The 21,991-nt window shown below is 35.6% G+C and overlaps 1 protein-coding gene across 1 annotated transcript in view; it reads left to right on the forward strand.

Annotated features, from left to right (window-relative positions):
- The first annotated feature begins 2,187 nt into the window (after positions 1–2,187).
- LOC124542009 overlaps positions 2,188–21,991 on the forward strand; it is a 56,266-nt gene continuing 36,462 nt past the window's right edge. Inside the window, exons 1-13 of the mRNA XM_047119961.1 lie at positions 2,188–2,373; positions 4,368–4,487; positions 5,637–5,763; positions 6,310–6,447; positions 7,584–7,677; positions 8,794–8,943; positions 9,721–9,862; positions 11,000–11,170; positions 17,574–17,706; positions 18,521–18,649; positions 19,995–20,096; positions 20,628–20,755; positions 21,333–21,476. Of these exons, the coding sequence (XP_046975917.1) occupies positions 2,357–2,373; positions 4,368–4,487; positions 5,637–5,763; positions 6,310–6,447; positions 7,584–7,677; positions 8,794–8,943; positions 9,721–9,862; positions 11,000–11,170; positions 17,574–17,706; positions 18,521–18,649; positions 19,995–20,096; positions 20,628–20,755; positions 21,333–21,476 (1,595 nt within the window). The 5' untranslated portion in view covers positions 2,188–2,356. The remainder of the gene's footprint in view (positions 2,374–4,367; positions 4,488–5,636; positions 5,764–6,309; positions 6,448–7,583; positions 7,678–8,793; positions 8,944–9,720; positions 9,863–10,999; positions 11,171–17,573; positions 17,707–18,520; positions 18,650–19,994; positions 20,097–20,627; positions 20,756–21,332; positions 21,477–21,991) is intronic.

The following is a 21,991-nucleotide window of genomic DNA, read 5'->3' on the forward strand; positions in this document are numbered from 1 at the left end:
AAAAAAAAACGACGTTCAGACTTTATGTTACAGCAAAGTTTTATCGAAGCATATTTTTTACATATATTAGATGTTTTCATGAAATTGGCAATAAATTTATTTTTCAAAGTGTTAATATTTTTTACTGATAATTTATCTACAAAATATATTAATTGGGTAACGGAGTTTATTTAATAAAATTGCACTTGGTATAAAAATGTCTTTTTGTTATACCATTGTTTGATGATGGAATAGAGCTTATAACTATTCTACATAAATGAAGATGACGAAACATCTTAACTTGTCTATTTTAAAACACTAACTTTGTGTTCTAAAATTAATGTACAATTTGAACACGAACAAAATCTGAAAATATTCTAGCATCACCGATCATATTGCTGCCATCTTTAAAAAAACACTAAGAAAAATCCAAAATTTCACGGCTGTAAGTATTTTTGAATTTAAGTACAGTAAACTTTCTGTGTGGTGGTATCGACGTGAGAAAAGTGTCAAGTGCTGGGCAATACTTCCGGCAATTCTCTCTTCTTTAATTTAACAATCAAAATTACTAACATGACAGAAGTGCTCAAATTACGTTATCCTTAAGGAAGCTACTAAACAAAAAACCTAATGATTCACGATTGATCCACATTACAAGAACTAGTTTGACACAAAATTTAACAAATGTCAAAAAGCGTGATTGGCTTCATCAACCAAAGAGACAGGTAACTGGTTGCACACGCGACTATCTAAAAATCTTGGGACACTTCAGGGCAATGTGTTTCCAATAAGTTATTTGACAATGCGAAAAATAAATTGTGAATTATTGTAATCAGTGCATATTATGAGTTTAAAAATGGTTATTTACTAACGAAACTTGAAAATAATACTTAATTTATTCAAAAATCAATAAATAAAAATGCATTTTTTCAAACGTTTGTCACGTGACACAAAACGCTCCTGATTGGCTGGGCTTATGATGAAGTCACTTTGTTGTAAACCTTGCTTTTCTACTATATGTACCACAGATTAAAATACAGCAAAGTGACGTCACCAACCACATTGCAGCGCCATATTTTCCAAGTAGCGTTTTCGCGCGTTATTTAAATATGGAATTTTCAATATGATATTTTTCGGCAAATATGTACTAGAAATAAAAAAATCAACTTTTACTGGGTTCCTTAATCTCTACTAAATAATATAAAATGGATTTTAAAAACCAGTCAAATAGCCTATTGCAATAAGTCTTCGACTAAGAGCACTGCTGTATTTGAGCACAGGTGTTCGAATGAAAAGCAGATAGACTCTTTCGGATTAGATTGTCATTCTTTTTCAAGGAATTATATCTTAATTCCTTGAAAAAGAAAGGCTTTTCAATTTCATCGCCTTATTGCTTCTACTGGTGGCGCAATAACTAGTACATTTTTAACCAGTGGTTCGGACTTGCGTTTCAACAGAGAAATACTGCTAGCATTCTTGCCACACATGGTAATAATTTGTTTGGTAAAGTACATTTTTTATTTTATGTACTTATTGTGTAAAAAAACCAACCAAGATCTATTTGAAGTGTACATTTAATGATTAATTTTATCCTTATGCCTTATATTCTATAGGCACATGCTATATACTCCAATGTTATTCCTACAAAGTATATCTACAAGCCTCACATTTTCATTTTCATTTTTCACGGGCATTATTTTTTATTAAAGTATAACCAATATTTTCAGTAAAGATTTATTTAATAATTATTTATAATTTTTTTTTCAAACGCATGTTTGTAAGATTTTAAGTCGATAATTAGTGCGTCAAACTTAGTATCGATTCGTTACTATGTTAATTATTCGATTCAACGTTTATTCAACGAATAATTTTATTCAAAGTCCAAGGGCATTTGTACCATAGACATATTTTATTTTTTCTGATGCAATCGTTTATTAACGCCTTGGCTTACAAAATAATTATTCATTACAATGTTTTAGAGTTAAGAGAAAAAAATATATATATTATACCTACGAAAATAATGTAATATTTATATATGTAATAGATTTTTAAGATGTTTTCTTTATATTACCACTTGTCTTCCTTGTAATTTTTTTCTTCAAACTGAATATATACCTACAAATTTTAAAATACCGGCAACTTTAAAAAACTATTTATTCTTTTTGACAATTAAAACAAAAACAAAACTTGAAAACCATGAACATGTTTCACGAAATGTGTTTATTATTTTAAAAAAATTAAAAAAATCAAAAAAAAAAATTGTAAAATTCTGTTATAAAAGTGTAACATAAAATAAAAAATAATTATTTTCTAAATTTTATTTAAATCTTTAGCCTTCTGTTTTAAGGGTCGACTTCGTAGAAGATAACAAGAAAACATGGGAGACAAAAACAAGTAAGATTTATGATTTTATTGTAAAAAATATGTATTTAGCTATATGACAGTTGTGTGTTTAGTTTTTTTTTTTTTAATAAAATTAAAGCAAAACTCTCAAAAAGATGATTGCGTGTCAAAAGAAATCTACGCTATATATCTATAAAAATAAACCGAATAAAAAATAAAAATTGCTAGGAAACTAAAGATAAAAAATATATGTATATCTATGAAATTGCTAGATTTTAATGAAACTTACAATTGGTCCCTAAGTTGAAGTGTACTAAACGATCAAAAATGATGAACTCAATACGATTTTCAGTTTTCGATAAAAACGTGGTCAAACATATAACACACATACAAACATACATTTACGAAATTGAGCACACATGCTTGGAAGCACAATGAATCATCATAATCAAATATAAGTAAACAACAATGATACATACATACATACCGAACCGATAATCTCCATTTTTTAAGAAGAAGGTTAAAAAGAAAAAAGGCGCTAATTATAATTAGCGCTAAATTTTTTTATATAAATTAATAAAACAACAGCCTGTAAATTACCACTGCTGGGCTAAATGCCTCCTCTCCCTTTGAGGAGAAGGTTTTGGAACATATTCCACCACGCTGTTCCAATGCGGGTTGGTAGAATACACATGTGGCAGAACTTCTATGAAATTTGTATAATGCAGGTTTCCTCACGATGTTTTCCTTCACCGCTGAGCACGAGATGAATTATAAAGACAAATTAAGCACATGAATCAGCGGTGCTTGCCTGGGTTTGAACACGCAGTCATCGGTTAAGATGCACGCGTTCTAACCACTGAGCCATCTCGACTCTCATAAATACATATACATATAAATTAATAGATGCTAGATAAACATTACACATAAGTATTTTCTACTCTGTAATGAAGACAATGTTGTGTGAACGATTTTAAGTATATGTAAAATATATTTTAAGTAGATATAAAATAAATATATTAAGTTTACAGATTAATGAAAGTTCATGTATAGAATATATTCAAATTAAAACGGTATTTCTTTAAGGATTACTATGTATTCAAGCATTAACGCCTAGGCATTAAAAACTGCACTTGCGCTAGTTTACGTTGGAAACATAACATAATAAACTGACCTGACCTAACCTAACATATTTCAGCTCGTTCGCAGATTTTTTTTGCTGCCGTGGCGTTAATACTTACAATAGGCTATTTGACAATGCGAAAATAGTGTCAATTAATGCAACTACTATATATTATGAGTCAAAAAATGGTTATTTATTAACGAAAGTTGAAAATAATAAAGAATTTACTCAAAAATCCAATAAAATGCATTTAAACGTTTGTCACGTGACACAAAACGCTCCTGATTGGTCGGGTTTATGATGACGTCATTTGCTTGCTAACCTCGTTTGCCTACTGTGTGTGCATTATATGTACCATAGATATGATAGACAATACAGGCAAGTGACTTCACTGATTCCATTGAAGCGCCATATTGTGCAAGTAGCGTTTTCAATAAAAAAATAACTCACTGGGTTCCTTAACCTCTATTAAATAATACAAAATGGACTTTAAAAACCAGTCAAAAAGCCTATTGTTGTTTGTTTCAAAACCTTATTTTTTTTTAATTTATTTAATACTTATTTATTTTAATTATAAGTATATCACACTTAATGAGTATATATATGCATATGTATATGCCGATGGTGTTATTATTACATAGTATAAAACAATGTCGCCACCAACACTCTGTTCCTATGTATGCTTAGATCTTTGAAAGTACGCAACGGATTTTGATGCGGTTTTTTATAGAAAGAGAGATTTGGGAAGAGAGAGTTTTGTACCTATATCATACATACAGTATAATAAACACTGATAATTTTAGATGTGTCAAATGTGATGTCGTAAATAAACAAATTCTGTAGAATATTTAGTATCAGTATTGAACCCGTGCGAAGCCGGGGCGGGTCGCTAGTTTCAAATAAAATGATTTGTATTTCCAAGGTCACAAGCAGCCGGCGACGCACCTGATAAGAGAAGGGATAAAAGTAAAACTAGGATAAAGGATGAACCGCTCGCGGAAGCTGAGGAGCTCCCCAAAACACCTTCGCAAATCGCACGCGAGTATGTTATTTTATCTATAGCCATATATAGGGGGGGGGGGGGGGCTGTTTACATGAGTAGATCTAAGTTTTGAAAGATAAACATATTATTTACCTCTGTTGGAATAGGCTATATATAGGCACTCGTTATTATATCATATTTATTTATTGCTTTTATATTATATGTGGTGAGTTAGGATGGAACCAGTTGATGGCGTGATGATCAGGAAGTGTTACGGAAGCTATCAGGATGGGCAGCTGATGTCATTGTAAATTATTTAAAAAGCCAATTTGATGTTTCATATCTGCTGGGCTTGTCACTTCCGGTGACCATTTTTACTTGTTTTTTTTATGGTATAGGTTGGCGGACTAGCATATGGGCCACGTGATGGTAAGTGGTCACCATCACTCATAGACAATGATGCTGTAAGAAATATTAACCATTCCTTACATCGTCAATGTGCCACCAACCTTGGAAACTAAGATGTCATGACCCTCGTGCCTGTAGTTACACTGGCTCACTCACCCTTCAAACCGGAACACAACAATACTGAGTACTGTTATTTGGCGGTAGAATAACTGATGAGTGGGTGGTACCTACGCAGACTGGCTTGCACAAAGCCCTACCACCAAGTAAAACTAATCGGAGATTTCTTACAATGAGAAGAACTTAAGACTTTAAACAATATAAACTAATTATTGTAACAATTTAACATTACTGCTACATTTCGTGATGGGATTGTTGAAAATGAATTTGACAGTGGAAAGAAAGTCTGAAGCGCCATAATGTGCTTTTGAAAAATGTATTCTACTAACTTAAAGTTAAAAGTAATTTCGCAATAGTACCATTTCAGTGCCCCAAGCTCTTCCTTTCTTCAATTGATATATTTGGGACATTACATTAACAGCCTGTAAATTCCCACTTTTGGGCTAAGACCTCCTCCCCCTCTAAGGAGAAGCTTGGAGCTTATCATCGCGCTGCTCCAATGCACGTTGGGACATACCGTCACAATTGGTTGATCCCAAATTTTATTTTATTTTTCGTAGTAATGTCTTATAAAATAAGAGTCTGTAAATATATCACGGCTGGGTTGCGTTACATAGGTACACCATTTTTGCATACCATTAGAGGTTTGTGAATTTTAAGATTGAGAGAAGTGACATTTTTCAGAGAGGCAGAATACAGATCAATGTTACGCAAACAACGCTTTAAGCGACGATGGCCGGAGGTCACAAAAGTGACGATTCGGACCCGACCCTGGAGACCGCCACCACCACCACAGAGATTGCCACGTATTGTAAGAATGTGAACTGTGATTTTATTATAGATTATAATACAAAAGGAAGATGGAGCAAACTGGACGTTATAGTGTTAATAAATTTCATCAAATTCGGTTCAGCGGTTTGGTCGTGAAGAGCGACAGACAAACAGACAGTTACTTGAACATTTATAATATAAATATAGATTTCATAGTTAATTTGGGGCATTACTACGTCTACGTGAGTCGAGATGGCCCAGTGGTTAGAACGCGTGCATCTTAACCGATGATTGCGGGTTCAAACCCAGGCAAGCACCGCTGATTCATGTGCTTAATTTGTCTTTATAATTCATCTCGTGCTCAGCGGTGAAGGAAAACATTGTGAGGAAACCTGCATGTGACAAATTTCATAGAAATTCTGCCACATGTGTATTCCACCAACCACCATTGGAACAGCGTGGTAGAATATGTTCCAAAACCTTCTCCTTAAAGGGAGAGGAGGCCTTTAGCCCAGCAGTGGGAATTTACAGGCTGTTGTTGTTGTTGTATTACTACGTCACATATTTATACATATAAATAAAACAGATGATAGATCTGCCGGAGCTGACTACCCGTAAATGGGTGCCTCCGTACCTCCGGCGTAGGAGGAGAAGGAAGAAGCTGCCGAGAATATCTCCCGAGGAGATAACGCAGCCGTTGTACGAAGGAGCTAAGTTAAAAAAGGTATTAAGTACTTAGTACATTCCAATTATGAAATTTTAAGTAAATCTTGAAGCGAAGAATTTTATTTAAGACTAGCTGTGCCTGCGACCTTATACGCGTTTGAATTTAACAACAAATGTTATTGTAGCCGAAGTTACTCGCTGTTACGTCAGTTATCTACCAATGAGAGTCCCGTCAAAATCGGTCCAGCCAGAGATTAGCCGGAACAAACAGACGGACAGACCGACAAAAATTGTGAAAAATGTTAATTTGGTATATGTACCGTGTATTGAGTAAAAAAGGGCTATATTAATATTACAAACGGACACTCCAATATTATTATATGTATAGATAGATATATTGATATGTGTATGGGCAAACACTTTTTCAAGTGCACTCTTTACTCTGATGGTAATCATGACACGTCACTAAGTGAAAGAAGTGGTCGCGCTTAAGAAGACTTCTTTCAGCAGACTTGATTTTTAGAAGACTAGACATTAAGAACTAGCGCGTACGGGTGATTTTTGTCACGGTGACTGTTTCGTCACTCTTGTCGAGTCCATGAATATGTATGGAGTTGCGCGCACGTTACGACGTGACAATTGGGTGATATTTGTGTCCGCCGACCGGCGAACAAGCCCGTGACGAAACTGTCAGCGCCTTTACGTTCTTTCATAGCAATGCTAGTGACAAATTTGTCACTCTCGTCGTCAATCTTGCGCTATCTGCACTTTGACTGCCGACTTTGGCGCGCGAAGTGGCGTCACCGTCTATTCAAAACGTAAACATTAGTGAAGACGATATATGATAATGATGTTCTAATAGAAGAAGTGGAAAAGAGACCAGTTCTTTATGTTAAAAAATTGAAAGAGTATTCAGATATTCACGTGAAAATTAAAGCGTGGGAAGAAAGCAAAGACAATACTGGGTACTAAACCCAGTATTCTCTTCGCTTTCAAAATGACACTTCGATTTCGAAAATGTTTTGTCACTTCTCTATTAATGAGCGCACTCCGCTTTGGAAACGTGACGTGACAGTGACAAACACTTTAAAGTCACCGTGACAAAAGTTACCAGTGCGCGCTAGTTCTAAATGTATATGTGTAAGTATTGTTATACACACTACGATGCGATTTGACAATTAATGTTTTTGTCAGATATGGCACAACTTCAGTCAAGTGGAGAAGAATAAGATGATACTCCAAGGGAACATTGGATGTAATTCGAAGAAATACTCATCGACGGCTTGTGGTATGAACGGCAGGCTTTACCATCACAATCGTGTTTAAAATGAATGGTGTTTTGGGTACATTATGGCATTGGAGACTAGTAGTGCCCGCTACCTTGTACGCGTTTCCATCCATACATCCATCCATCAGCCCATTTCCGTCCACTGCTGGACATAGGCCTCTTCCATTGCACGCCACTGAGATCGTTCTTGGGCTACTCGCATCCAGCTCCTGCCAGCCGTCTTGCGTAAGTCGTCACACCATCGTGTCCGACGCGTTTTACAAATAAACAAATTACAACACGCTATTAACAAAAAAAAATTGTAGCCTAAATTACTCATTATATCAGTTCTCTGTCAGTGAAACTCCCGTCAAAATCGATCGAGCAGTTCCAGAGATTAGCTGGAACAAACAGACAGACAGATAGAAGAAAATTGTAAAAAATGTTATTTTGGTATATGTACCGTGTACATATATGCATTGAGTCAAAAAGGGCTTTTCTAATATTACAAACAGACACTCCAATTTTATTATATGTATAGAATTAAGGCTATCTCGTAAATATCTCAATGCTAGGTAAAAGTAGCTTCAGTTACTTTACGGTTTGGTGTAAACACATCCACCAGAATTATATTCAGTGCATGCAGGCTTTTTATGATGTGTTCATTCACCACCAATTTTTACCTAGCATTACTTATTCGAGCTGAGATGGCCCAGTGGTTGGAACGAGTGCATCTTAACCGATGATTGCGGGTTCAAACCCAGGCAAGCACCGCTGATTTATGTGTTTAATTTGTCTTTATAATTCATCTCGTGCTCAGCGGTGAAGGAAAAAATCGTGAGGAAACCTGCATGTGTTGTCTAATTGCATCGAAATTCTGCCACACGTGCGTTCGACCAACCCGCATTGGAACAGCGTTCCTAACCCTCTTCTTAATGGAAGAGGAAGCCTTATCCCAGCATTGGGAAATTTACAGGCTGTTGCTTTACTTTACTACTTATTAATTTCACGAATGATGCAACTCTACGATGTTTTACTGAATTATCTCAATAAAGGGTTTGAATGGTTATCAATTCTTTAAGTTAGCAAGTTATATAATCGATTAATAATACATAAAAAATCCTTTATTACACAAAGGTGCCCAAACTGCTTGCATAGCGGTTTTGTGCCGAGCTCTTCTAGAAGAGAAGACTCCAGCGGAATTCGTCAGACAAGATGTAGACGAGCTCATTGAATCTGGTGACCGATACTACAGGCAGTGTATGCTGTCTCTCAAGTGCTATAAAGGTAAGTCTAGTTCTTTTCAGTATTCTCTTAACTAGTATTATAATCGCGTATGTCAGTTGGTTTTCAAGTTTTCATTACTCAATCCATGATCTCACAATTGCATTCAAAATATTCTTGACCTAATATTTACATTTGATGTACCGGTGATAGCCATAAATTTTGGACAATATCCCTCAATATCTGGTTACTGGCTCTGTTTGAAGGTAGAGCCCTTACGCATGGGTTAGTCTGTATAAATGACTACAGTGCGTTCACAGTCATCGTACATCTGACATCTATTAAAAAGGCTGCGTAGTTACCGTACCACCCACTCATCAGTTATTCTACCGCCAAATAACAGTACTCAGTATTGTTATTTGGCGGTAGATTGGATGTTCCGGTTTGAAGGGTCAGTGAGCCAGTCAGAGCCAACTACAGGCACCAGAGACATAATATCTTAGTTCCCAAGGTTAGTGGCACATTGACGATGTGAGGAATAATTAATATTTCTTACAGCGTATATTTGCTCGTCTGCCAACATATACCATAAAAAAGGACAATTAGCTTCATATGTTATTCTGTCACTACCACCAAATATTCGCTCATCTATCACTATTTCCTAATTTAATGAAAAGGGATTTTAACTAGCTGTAGCAACATATAGCACAAATTGGACAATTTAATAGCAAAAGAGGTACATGCTTTGAGCCTGATTATTTATATTATTACCATTACACACGTTTAAAATGAACCAATCAGAGAAGTGTTTATTTGTTTTGAACCAATCAAATTTCACAGGGAAGCCTCAATTACAACTCAATCAGCTTTTGACGTCTTTCTTCTTCCACGACAATAAGTACACTGTCAAGATGGTCGAGATGGAGAGGGGGTTGTTGGCGAAGCATCCGGATAACATACAGGCTGAGCCGGATTTGATGGCGTTAGTTGCCTTTGTTCGCTTTTTAGGGATTGGTCATCATGTGTTAGATAAAGAAGCAGTCTATGTCATATTTTGGAGTTCAAGTTTGCTTCACACCAAATTTCATCAAATTCAGTTTCTCCTCGTCGCCGACCACCTCCGTGGTCGAGTGGTGTGTGCACCGCTTTTTATGGGTACGCCACTCCGAGGTCCTGGGTTCGATTCCCGGCCGAGTCAGTGTAGATTATCATTAGTTTTCTATGTTGTCTTGGGCCCAGACCCAACTGTTTGTGGTGCCGTCGTTGCTTCATGTTTTCCATAACACAAGTGCATTAGCTACTTACATTGGGATCAGGGTAATGTATGTGATGTTATCTCAAAAAAAAAAATGTTTAGCGGTTTGGTCGTGAAGGAGCGACAGACAGACAGACGGCGTTACTTTCACTTTTATAATATTACTATAGATATTGGATAATGGAATTATCTTGTTGCTCTAGTTATTTCTTTATTTGGGCTGCAGGTCAAAAGTCCTTGGCCAAAGATTGTCCTGTCCGAAATATAAAAGCGTGTGAGATCATCATCAATGTTTTAATTATCTGTTATAATAGTAAAACATTTTTTGGAAGTGTGGAGCTATTCTGTAAATAGAGCTCACTGCAAATGGCGACATTGATTATGATGATGATGATAGTAGTTTCACTTAATTTGTAAAATGACGATTTAAAGGCCTATATATTAATATCTATATTCTATTAAGAATATATTGATTTTGATTGATTATATTTAGTTGTCAAAATAGCGTATGACCTTAAGTCGATTGTCAACTTTGCGAAAGTGAGAAGTGAATTTTAGAGAGCTGTATTTCATTATCATTTATTTAAAGATACATGATTATATATAAATATTGGACATCACCACATTCATTAATCTGATCCCAGTGTAAGTAGCTAAAGCACTTGTGTTATGGAAAATCAGAAGTAACGATGGTACCACAGACACCCAGACACAACACAAAACATAAAAGTAATAAACTTTTTCTGCATAAACCCGGGACCTCGGAGTGGCATACCCATGAAAACCGTTGTACACACTACTCGGCCACGGAGGTCGTCGTATATGTATTATATTGTATTCTAACTCTTTACGTTTTGTCTTCAGATTTATGGAGAAACGTGTGGGCACTACGTATATGATGATTCTGTCAGCTGGGGACCGCCACTTTCTAATTTGGGGTCACCCCCCATCACCGGAAAGTGGGAGTCTAGTAAAAACCGTTTGCTACATACTAGATCCTCACATGTTGAATGAATTGGGACAGCCGCATAAGTTGTAAGTATTTAATTTTCCAAAATATATGTAGACTACCTAAACCTGCCTGTACGGGGTCGACTTACAGTTTTACCCCCTTAGAGGTGGAATTTCGCAAAATCCATTCTTTGACGATAAAAATGCGTACAATTAATACTTGTTGACTTCCAGGGTTATGTTACATACATATATAATTGTATTTAACTAATATGACTGTATATTTAAATGTTGAAAATGAGTAACTACTGAGTTTATTGTCGGTTCTTCTCGGTAGAATCTACATCTCGAACCAGTAAAATGACAATTCAAAAGTGCTTGTTTATAAAAAAGACTACTTGAATCAAATGCATTTTGATCTTGATTTTGTCTACACTCTTATAAGTAGCCTACCGGCCATTTTCAAGTTTGTATGTGTTATAGAGATTTCAGAATTATTTATTTATATTAAGCTCTTTGTGTTTATCTCACATTTTTTTTTTTTTTTTTTTTTTTTTTTAATCTTTATTTTAAGAGCTTAGTCATTACATTCTGACTATGCCACTCTGTAATTAATACAATGTTTACATAATGAGTACATATTAACTAAAATTACATTGTGAAAGAATGAAGTTGAGATTTGACTTGAGAAACGTTTTAAGTTTTCTTAATGCAAATCCCAACCAATCGCAAGGTACGTGTGGCATTAATCGAATTTGGAGTAGCCAACACACTATTGAAATAGCCAACAGAATTACACGTTAAACTATCACTAAAATATTTTCGTCGGTACGCGTTGTTCCGGACACACTCCACTAAAATATGAAAAACATCTTCTACGACATTACATGTGTGGCAATTCGGTGAATTTATTTTTTTTATAAGGTAAGCGAACTTATTTAATGGAATGTGACCGGAACGAATGCGCATCATAAGGGATAAATCTGTTCTTTGTAGGTTACTTTTATCTATCCATGGCATGGACGGAGGTTGTGGCTGGATGGTTCTATACCATATCCCTTTTTCTTTTGATCTTTGGTCAAAATATTCAGTCCATAAATCGTAGCACGCTTTCTTAATTTTATAAATATAATCACTATAGTAAGGCCTTATTGATACATCTATTCCATCGGCAGTGGCTGCTTTGGCTAATTGGTCGGCTTTTTCATTTCCTAATATACCTACATGTGATGGAATCCACTGCAAAATTATAGTTTTAGACACAGCATTCGACTGCAGTAATAACTTTAGTATGGTGTAGGCTATCGGGGTTCCTCGAAATGTCGAGGTACACCGAGCCAAATGTTGTAGCGAGCTTTTTGAATCCGTGAAAATTACAATTTTATTGTTACTTAAAGTTGTTGCATATGATAACGCCTCAGCTATTGCGAAAAGTTCCAAATACATTATTGATATATTTGTGTTAATTTTAAATTTATGACCATATCCTAATTGTTCATCAAAAAAAGCAGCTCCTAAACCAACCGAATCTTTTGAACCGTCTGTATAAATTTTATAGAAGGAGTCATATTCATTCATCATATCCGTGCAGAGTGTTCGTAATTCCAAAAAACTGTATTCTTTTTTAGACTTGGAAATCGATCCAATAAACTTAATATTTCTAGAGACGTCTAAATTAGTAATCCAAAAATCAAAAGAAAACATTTCCAATTTTTTAGTAGAATGTAGTGGAATATTTTTAAAATCTGAATAAAGCAAAGCTAAGAGCGGTTTCTTCTTTCTTCTCCAAAATTGACTATTACAGTAAGATATATAAAATTCTTCCAAGAAAGGGATAACTCCATTATCATGAAGTGATTTCAATTTCAATAAAAATTTGCCAGCTAAATAATGTCTTCTAATGTACAACGGCTGTAGGCAAAGTTCTGATTCCATCACATGTATGGGAGTCGTTTTGATAAAACCACCTATCACTCTCATGGCTTGGTTCTGGACCTTATCTAATTTGTATAAATGTGATTTGCAACTATTGTCATAAAGAAAGCTACCGTAATCGATTTTGCTACGAATTATGGACATATATAACCGTCTAAGATGTTTGGGATGTACACCCCAGCCAGAGCCAGCTAAAACTTTAAAAATATTAAGAAATTTTGAAACTTTTTCATTTAATTCATTAACGTGTTTTCCCCATCGCAAGGAACGATCCAGCCACATTCCAAGATATTTCACGCTATCTAAAAGTTCTAAATGGGTATTATTTATCGTCAGGTTGCAGAGGTTACTAAGGATTCGACTTCTATTAAATAAGCATGCCTTACTCTTGGTAGGTGATATTTCAAGTCCTAGATCTCCCAACAACTTGACAACTCTGTCCAAGGCTGGTTGCAATTCTGATGCAGCACTGCAAGAGTCTTTACTGGTAACACTCAAAGCAAAGTCATCCGCATACTGGGATATGAATATGCGTTCGCTAAGGCTTTTGCAGATATGGATAGTCGCCACATTAAACAAGAGGGGAGACAGAGGGTCTCCTTGAGCTAAGCCTTGCCCCGTATTTCGACATAACAAATAATTATTATCTACAACAATGTTTAGTCGCCTCTCTTTTAAAAAATTCCATAAATATGTACAGATCTTCGAACCTACTCCTATATTATCTAGTATGGACAAAAGGGCGTTAACATTTACATTATTGTAAGCATCGTTAATATCGATGAAACATCCCAATGTGACAAGACCTTTCGAAAATCCTGTTTGAATATTTGTTACTAAATTAGATAATCCATCCAAACAAGATCGACACTTCCGGAAACCAAATGTATTTTGTGACAACATATCGTTCTTTTCTAAATACCACTCCAGTCTCTTGTTCAGAATATTATGGAAGATTTTACAAAAGCAGGACATGAGGGCAATGGGCCGAAGAGATGCGGGAGAATTAAGATCTCGTCCAGGTTTTGGAATTGGGCATATACGAATGTCTCTCCACTGAGTTGGAACAAAACCATGTTTTAAAAAAGAATTATAAAGTGAAACTAAAATATTTTTACCATTATTGGGTAAATTTTTAATCATAGAGAACGATATGTCGTCACAACCGGGTGCCGTGTCAGATTGTTTTATACATTTCTCCATTTCATGTAGCGATATTGGCAACTCCAATTTAAGGTTAAAAGAATTAAATATAGGCTGAGCGGTAATTGCGTGATCTGGAGTTAAATTACGTAATAAATTGTAGGCACTAGTTTTATCCACATGCTTTCTCTGAGCTCTGCGACCTTTCATCCATTTCATGCACTGCCACATTTGACCTGTAGTTGAAGTTTTATTTAAAGACGAGCAATAGTTTTTCCATCCTTCCTTTTGAGCAATACGACTTACTCTTTGTGCTTCACTGATTTTTCCTTTGAGAATAGAAAGATTATCCGGCGTACCATTGCGTCTGAAGTTTCCTAGAGCTAGTCGTCGTTCGGCTACAGCCTTAGAGAGTCTAGAGTTCCAGTAAGGTCTCGGTATAAATTTTGAGCATGGATCTTGGCTAATTTTAATATATGGAATGGATGCACTGGCTGCATTATTTATTATACTAATAAATGAATCGTAAGCTTCTTGTAGGTCGTCAGATATTATAAAACGTGACAATCTATCCTCGAGTACTTTATAATAAGACTCCCAATCAGCATTTTTCAAATTTCTTTTTTTAATATATGAAGGATTAGAATTAGCAGCGATAGAGATTTTTAATACAAGATGATCGCTACCAAGGGTATCATTCAAAATGCTCCAATCGTATTCAATTGCCACATCAGATGAAACTACGGTGATATCTGGGGCAGACTGATGTAAAATACCGTTTACTAATTTTATACGTGTCGGCCGGCCGTCATTTAAGGTAATAAAGTTATAATTAAGCATGGAATCAAATATTTGGCTGCCTCTGGAGTCTGTTTTATGGGACCAACTACAGTGGTGGCCATTCACGTCTCCAAGTAGAAGCGTTTTTTCCGAGAACATAGAGAAAAGTTCATCCCAATCCTGTTGACAAGTGGTAACGGATGGCGGGCAATAAATGGAAACAATGTTCCCTAAATAATCTAAATTGAATATTTTGACGTAAATTAGTTCGATACCGGCGTTGCGATTTGTTATGTTCTGAACTTGTGCTTTAATTGAATTGTGAGTAATAATTGCAACGCCACCATAACCGTCGCTTCTATCGCTGCGAAATATGTTGTACCCTTTAATTCTAAGGTCTGTATTACGATCCAGCCAAGTTTCGTTTAACGAAGCTATATGGACTTTTTCTATTGTTAATAACTGTTCTAAGGTAATAGTCTTATTTTTTAAACTTTGGCAATTCCATTGGATGATGTTGACTTTTGCTTTTGATAATACTTTATCCATTAACTATTATTATTAAATATATTTTTAATAAAGTTCAAATCAGGGATAAAGTTAGCAACGAAATCGTACAACCATTTGCAGCACATCTTCAAAATTTCATTAAATTTTTCATGAATGGTACTGTTTTTATTAAGGATGGTATTTCCAATTCTTCTTAGTAATTCATAAAATGAGATATGGCTTTCTTCTCGTTTATGTGTTTTAGAGTTCATATTTCTTGTGCTATTTTCTTCTAGAGATTCTGTATCTGGCACCTGATTTATTACTTCACTCCAGTTAATATCATCATCATCCTCATCTTTGTGTCTCCTTTTATTATTAGATTTCGTAGATTGTTTCTTGCTTACAGGAGCATCTTGTTGCTTACGAGTTAGTTTTGATGCAGTTACAGATGCGTAAGAGGTTGAAATTTTAGGCGAAGTATTCATATTATCACAAATATCTTCTTGAACTTCGGTGTTAAATTCTTGAGGAGATGGGGAGTTTGGGGGTACATACATAGTGAGAGCTCTTTTATATGCGCAGTTGAATTCAGCCATTATTTTTCTGATTTTCTTCTCTTTTACGCGTATTGGACAATCTAAGCTCAAGGACATATGGTTACCCCGACAATTCACACATACAAAATTAATTTCAGTAGTCTCACAGTTTTCATGATCTTTGGTACACTTGACACACACTTGTTTCTTTCTAGGACAAACTTTTCTAGGATGGCCAAAACGCCAGCAAAAGGAGCATTGTGTTACTGGGAACGTATAAGTTTCAATCTTAGTTCGCACTCCATATACATGAACATACGCAGGTAAAGAGGATCCCTTGAAACACAGACGTATAGTCTCACTTGGTGTCCATCCTTGGATTCCATTGCTGTCTCTGCGGTTAAGCCGTTTTACTGCAATTAACTCAGCCGAGCTAGTAATACTTTCTAAAATATCAGTTTCAGACAAGTCTAATTCTACGTTTTTAATAGTTCCATATGAAACACCAACCTCCAGGGTTCTTTGCAAATTCCATCCCTTATTTTTTATCTCCTGGCATTCCAATAATTTTGTTAGGCCGGATTCATTTTCAAATTGTATTATTAATTTGTAAGCGTTAATATATCTGACTCTAAGGATATTTGGGATATTATTATTCTTAACTAGACGGGCAAAGGCAAATTGTTTAGGCAACGGTTCTTTGGATGTGACACTAATCTCAACTTTTTCTTCTGGTATTCTATCGTTCTGAGAACTACGAGCGTATCGCTTACCCGATTTGGACACGACGTGCCAAATTTCTGCTTCATCAACATCTCGCATCCTTTTGTTAGAAATGTTAGATTCCCTAGCGCTATAAGACTGCTGTTCATTGATTGGAGGCAAATGAGTAGGTTCCAAAATATTCATGTCGAAGTTCTCATTAATAATGTTATTAGGTTGTTCATCGTTTGTAGTAGACGAGTGGATAGGTACATCAGTATTCATATTGAAATTCTCATAAATATCTATATCATCCGACGACGTAGAACGCGCCATACTAAATATATTTCATAGTACGGTCTCGCGTAAGTCACAAATGCGCCGGCGATCGCCGGCCGCACACACACACGCGCGAGCGCGTACGCGCTTATCGACCGCAGGTAAAAAGCAACAACAATAAATCAAGGCGGCACGTCTATCGCACTCAGCGTATGACACTGCACTATATCTCACATTTAAAAGCTTTATACGTCAATTAAATCAAATCAAAATAAACTTTATTGAAGTAGGCTTTTACAAGCACTTTTGAATCGTCATTTTACAATTAAGTGAAGCTGCCACCGGTTCGGAAAGTAGATTCTACCGAGAAGAACCGGCAAGAAACTCAGTAGCTATTATTTTCAACATTTAAAAAATACAAGGTCATGTTATTTAAATACAATTATTTAAATTAATATATCCTTCTTGGAAATCAAAAGGTATTAACTTCACGCCTTTTTTATCATCTATAAAATCTTGTATCAATACTTGCATGTTTGTTACAATATTCTCATGAACCAGATTTCGAAGGGAAGGTAAAGATTTTTGAGCAATGAATGCAAAGGATTATAATGTTGAAGGTTTGGAGCTGGTGCGTTTCTCCGCTACGCTGGGATAACGTCATTTGTACTGGACTTCCTGGCCAATTACGGTGACCTGGATGCTGCTAAAAAGGGCACGCCGAAGCCTCATATAACCCTTACTAACATTGAGGTAAAAATTATGTAAAGGCTTCTGTAAATAATACTATCGTTCTTATTTAAAAGTATTCATACTGGTTTGGATTAGTGGTCGGATGTTTTTCTTTTATGTCTTGTAATGGAATCTTGTATTTTATTTTCAAGTAGTTGTGGCTTGCGACTTTGTGCGATTTTTATTTAATTTGAAATTTATACCAAATTCCAAAATAAAAGTAGCCTATGTTAGTCCTTATTACACAAGCTATCTGCTAGTGAAAGCACCCTCAAAATCGCTCGGCGATTCCAGAGAGTAGTCGGAACATACAGACGTATAGACAGATAGACGAACATTGTAAAAGTTTTGTAAAAAACTGTTATTTTAATATACACACACTCCAATTTTACTACATGTATATTAGTTATCTGTGTGATATACCATAATTATGTTTTTATATGTATGTTTAGTAGTCCAGGTATGCTTTTGCTTTAAGATTTTATTTTATTTATTTTGTATGACTATTACTAACCATATGAGCTGATGGCCCAGTGGTTAGAACGCGTGCATCTTAATCGGTGATTTCGGGTTCTAACCCAGGCAAGCACCACTATATATTTGTGCTTAATTTGTGTTTATAATTCGTCTCGTGCTCGGCGGTGAAGGATAACATCGCGAGGAAACCTGCATGTGTCTAATTTCATCGAAATCCTGCCACACGTGCATTCCACCAACCCGCATTGGAACAGCGTGGTGGAATATGTTCCAAACCCTCTCCTTAATGGGAGAGGAGGCTTTAGCCCAACAGTGGGATATTTACAGGCTGTTACTGTACTGTACTTACTAACCATAGGTGGTGCAAAAGGAACCGCTTCTCCGTGATCCCAACTATGACCTGGATTTGAAGGCTTTGAAGATTCACTGTAAGAGCGAATGGGAGACCATGAACAGGAATGCGCTGATTGAGAAGAAGTTGAAAGAGGTAAGCGGAGTGATGACGTCATTCCGAAGAAAGAGTTAATAGATGCATCACAAATATAATTTTGTCTTGCAAATCTAATTAATGTTATCTATCTATATTATCTTAATTTATTTTTATTATTAATTTGTGTTTATAATTCATCTCGTACTCGACGATGAAGGAACAATGAACATCGTGAGAAAACCTGCATGAGTCTAATTTCATGGATTCTGCCACATGTGTATTTCACCAACCCACGTTGGAACAGCGTGTTGGAATATGTTCCAATCCTTATCAAACGGAGAGGCCTTATCCCAGCAGTGGGAATTTTACAGGCTGTTAATGTAATGTAAATGTGAGACTACCAATCTTTGGTGCTGAGATGTTAAGTGCTCTGTGTCTGTAGTTATTGTTCCAATGACGATTCTAACCAGAAAAATATTACTTTTTGCTGTTTGTGGGTTGAATATAGAATAACTGATGAGTTGGTGGTATCCATGCGGACTTTTATATAAAACTCGTTGTCTTCTGCGGTTTCGCTCGCATTTAAGGTGATTGCCTGTTATGTGTCAGGCAAAAATATACCCTATGTTTTTCCTTGGAGTTAAGTTTGCTTCATACCAAATTTCATCAAATTCGGTTCAATGCTTTGGTCCTGAAAGATCGACGGACAGACAGTTACTTTTATATTTATAATATTGGTATAGGTTTTGTCTGAATATAGACAAATCACTAAATAATATAAAACAAAGTCGCTTTATCTGTCCCTATGTATGCTTAAATCTGTAAAACTACGCAACGGATTTTGATGCGGTTTGTTTTTAGTAGATAGTGATTCGAGAAGAAGGTTTTTATATATAATTAATGGACAATGCAGTAAAGGAACACTGATAATTTTAGAAGTTTCTACTGTGGTCAGTGGCGGATTTACCAATAGACTAAGTAGGCTGAAGCCTAGGGTGGCAGATTTAGAGGGGCGGCAAATTTAGCCCAAATTGGTTTTCTTACAGTCATTAAAAAAAAACTTACTTAAATTAAAAAAAATACTTATGTATAATTATATGTATTACACATTACGGCCGTAATCCCTACACTCGTTACTACATAGCGGGTTGGAAAAATAATCTAGTAACTGACAGACATATCACCTAGTTTATAGTCATACTAATAACAATCACAAATCATAAATGTTGCAAAAAAAAGTAGGGGCGGCAAAAATCCGCCAATGACTGTGGTGTCATATCATAACATCCGTGCACTAGCACGCATTTAATTTATATGATAACTATATCATATAAATTAAATGAAATACTTAATGTTTCGCCGTGATTACTCAGATTAGTGTTACAGCAATCGTCTATTTCAGGGTAAATATCCTCAAGGTTCCTTGAGTGCTGTCAGCTTAGCAACTTCAAGAGCTACCTCCAGGAAGAAGGTTCAAGACTTTTATCAGAAAACACCGAAAGAGGTTACTACACATAATATAATACATCGTAATACGAATGAAATTAAATCGTTTTTAATTTTGAACTGAAAATGTGCCGACAATAATAACAGCATAATAGTAATGGCATAAGTTACTACCTCCCTTAATAAACTTTTGTATGAAATAAAATACATTGTTTTCTTTCCTCATCATGTTTCATCTGTTTCACATTTCTTAATTTTTGAATGTTCCAATAAAATAAAAATTCTTATGTTGGTACTGTCAAGCCAAATAGGGATTCTGAAAATGTTTGAGGAAATTGATTTTGAATTGTTATCACTTTTTGATAAGTTAGTCTTTTATCCTGCCTCATTGGCTAGATGTAAGGTCATATCAGATAAGATCAGAAATTATTGGGTTCAAATCCCAGATCGGGTTACCAGAAACTTATTAGATTTCTATCGAAAAAGATCTCAATGATAGCCAAGAGTCTTTACTTCATCATTTTAGGTTAGGTTATACATACAATTGTGTTTTGTAAAATATCTTTCTACTTTATTATCTTATTTCCAGCCACCACCTCAACTGCCAGTTCCACCAGAACGAGCTCCACCAGCTCCGACTCAGGAGCAGATAATGCAGTTGCGAGGCGAGGACTTCTTCCTCTACTGTCCAAAATCAGACGGTCACGCATATGGCAGGTATGTGTGAAAGTACAGATGGAAATTGCTTTACAAATGGCCTATGATTTGATTGTTTTATTTGCTATACTAGATGTAGCATGTTTTGCTCGCGCTTAAGGGTTGTTTGGTGTTAGGCATTAAAAAAATTCTGCTTATGTCCATTCTTGGAGTTGTATTTTCAAAACAAATTTCAACAAAATTTTGTCCAAAGATTCGGCTGTAAAAGAGTGACACATAATTAAAAAATAATGAAAGTTTATTTATGACATGATTAATATATAAAAAGTATCTGTATAAAAATTGAATTAAGTATCCTGACAATTAAAAAATAAAAGTAAACGAAAGTGTATACTACTTAATTTAAAAAAACACAACAAAAATGGAAAGAAAATATAAAGAAAGAGATTTGGTAAGCGATGATAGTAATCGTGTCTTAAATGGGTGTACCATTCAGCTTCCAAGTTGTTTTCCAAAATCTCAATTCTAATTTTCAATGGAACCCATGTACCTATAATAATTTGATTTGAAGAGACTATCAGTTTGTTTTGGCATTTATAATATTAATTTTCCATTGATCAGTTCTTATTGCTTTTAGAGATGACATGATACCTCGACCGAAATCCGAGACGGTGCTGCACAGCGTCGTGGAGATTGCTGATCAGAATTACCATTCCCAATATCATCAGGTGGATGTGGATAAGTGGATCTTGAGAGCTACGAGACACATGGCCAGCTTCAGGTAGGTTATAGTAGCTTAGGGTAGTGGATGATAGGCAAACCTTCGTACCCTATCAAGGCTCAGTGAATTCTTACGGTCTTATTCGTAATAAATTGTCGGAGGTTCAAACCTCGTTAGTAGATTGACAAAGTGTTAATCGTAATAAGTGATGTGAAAATCCCAGGATCGATCCTGACTCCTTGATGAGTCGAGATGGCCCAGTGGTTAGAAGGCGTGCATCTTAACCGATGATTGCGGGTTCAAACCCAGGCAAGCACCGCTGGTTCATGTGCTTAATTTGTCTTTATAATTCATCTCGTGATCAGCGGTGAAGGAAAACATCGTGAGGAAACCTGCATGTGACAAATTTCATAGAAATTCTACCACATGTATATTCCACCAACCCGCATTGGAACAGCGTGGTGGAATATGTTCCAAACCTTATCCTCAAAGGGAGAGGAGGCATTTAGCCCAGCAGTGGGAATTTACAGGCTGTTGTTGTTGTTGTTGATCCTGACTCCTTAGGTTATTGTCGT

The sequence above is a fragment of the Vanessa cardui genome, chromosome 29 (genome assembly GCF_905220365.1).
Source record: "Vanessa cardui chromosome 29, ilVanCard2.1, whole genome shotgun sequence".
In the NCBI taxonomy this organism is placed as follows: Eukaryota; Metazoa; Arthropoda; class Insecta; order Lepidoptera; family Nymphalidae; genus Vanessa; species Vanessa cardui.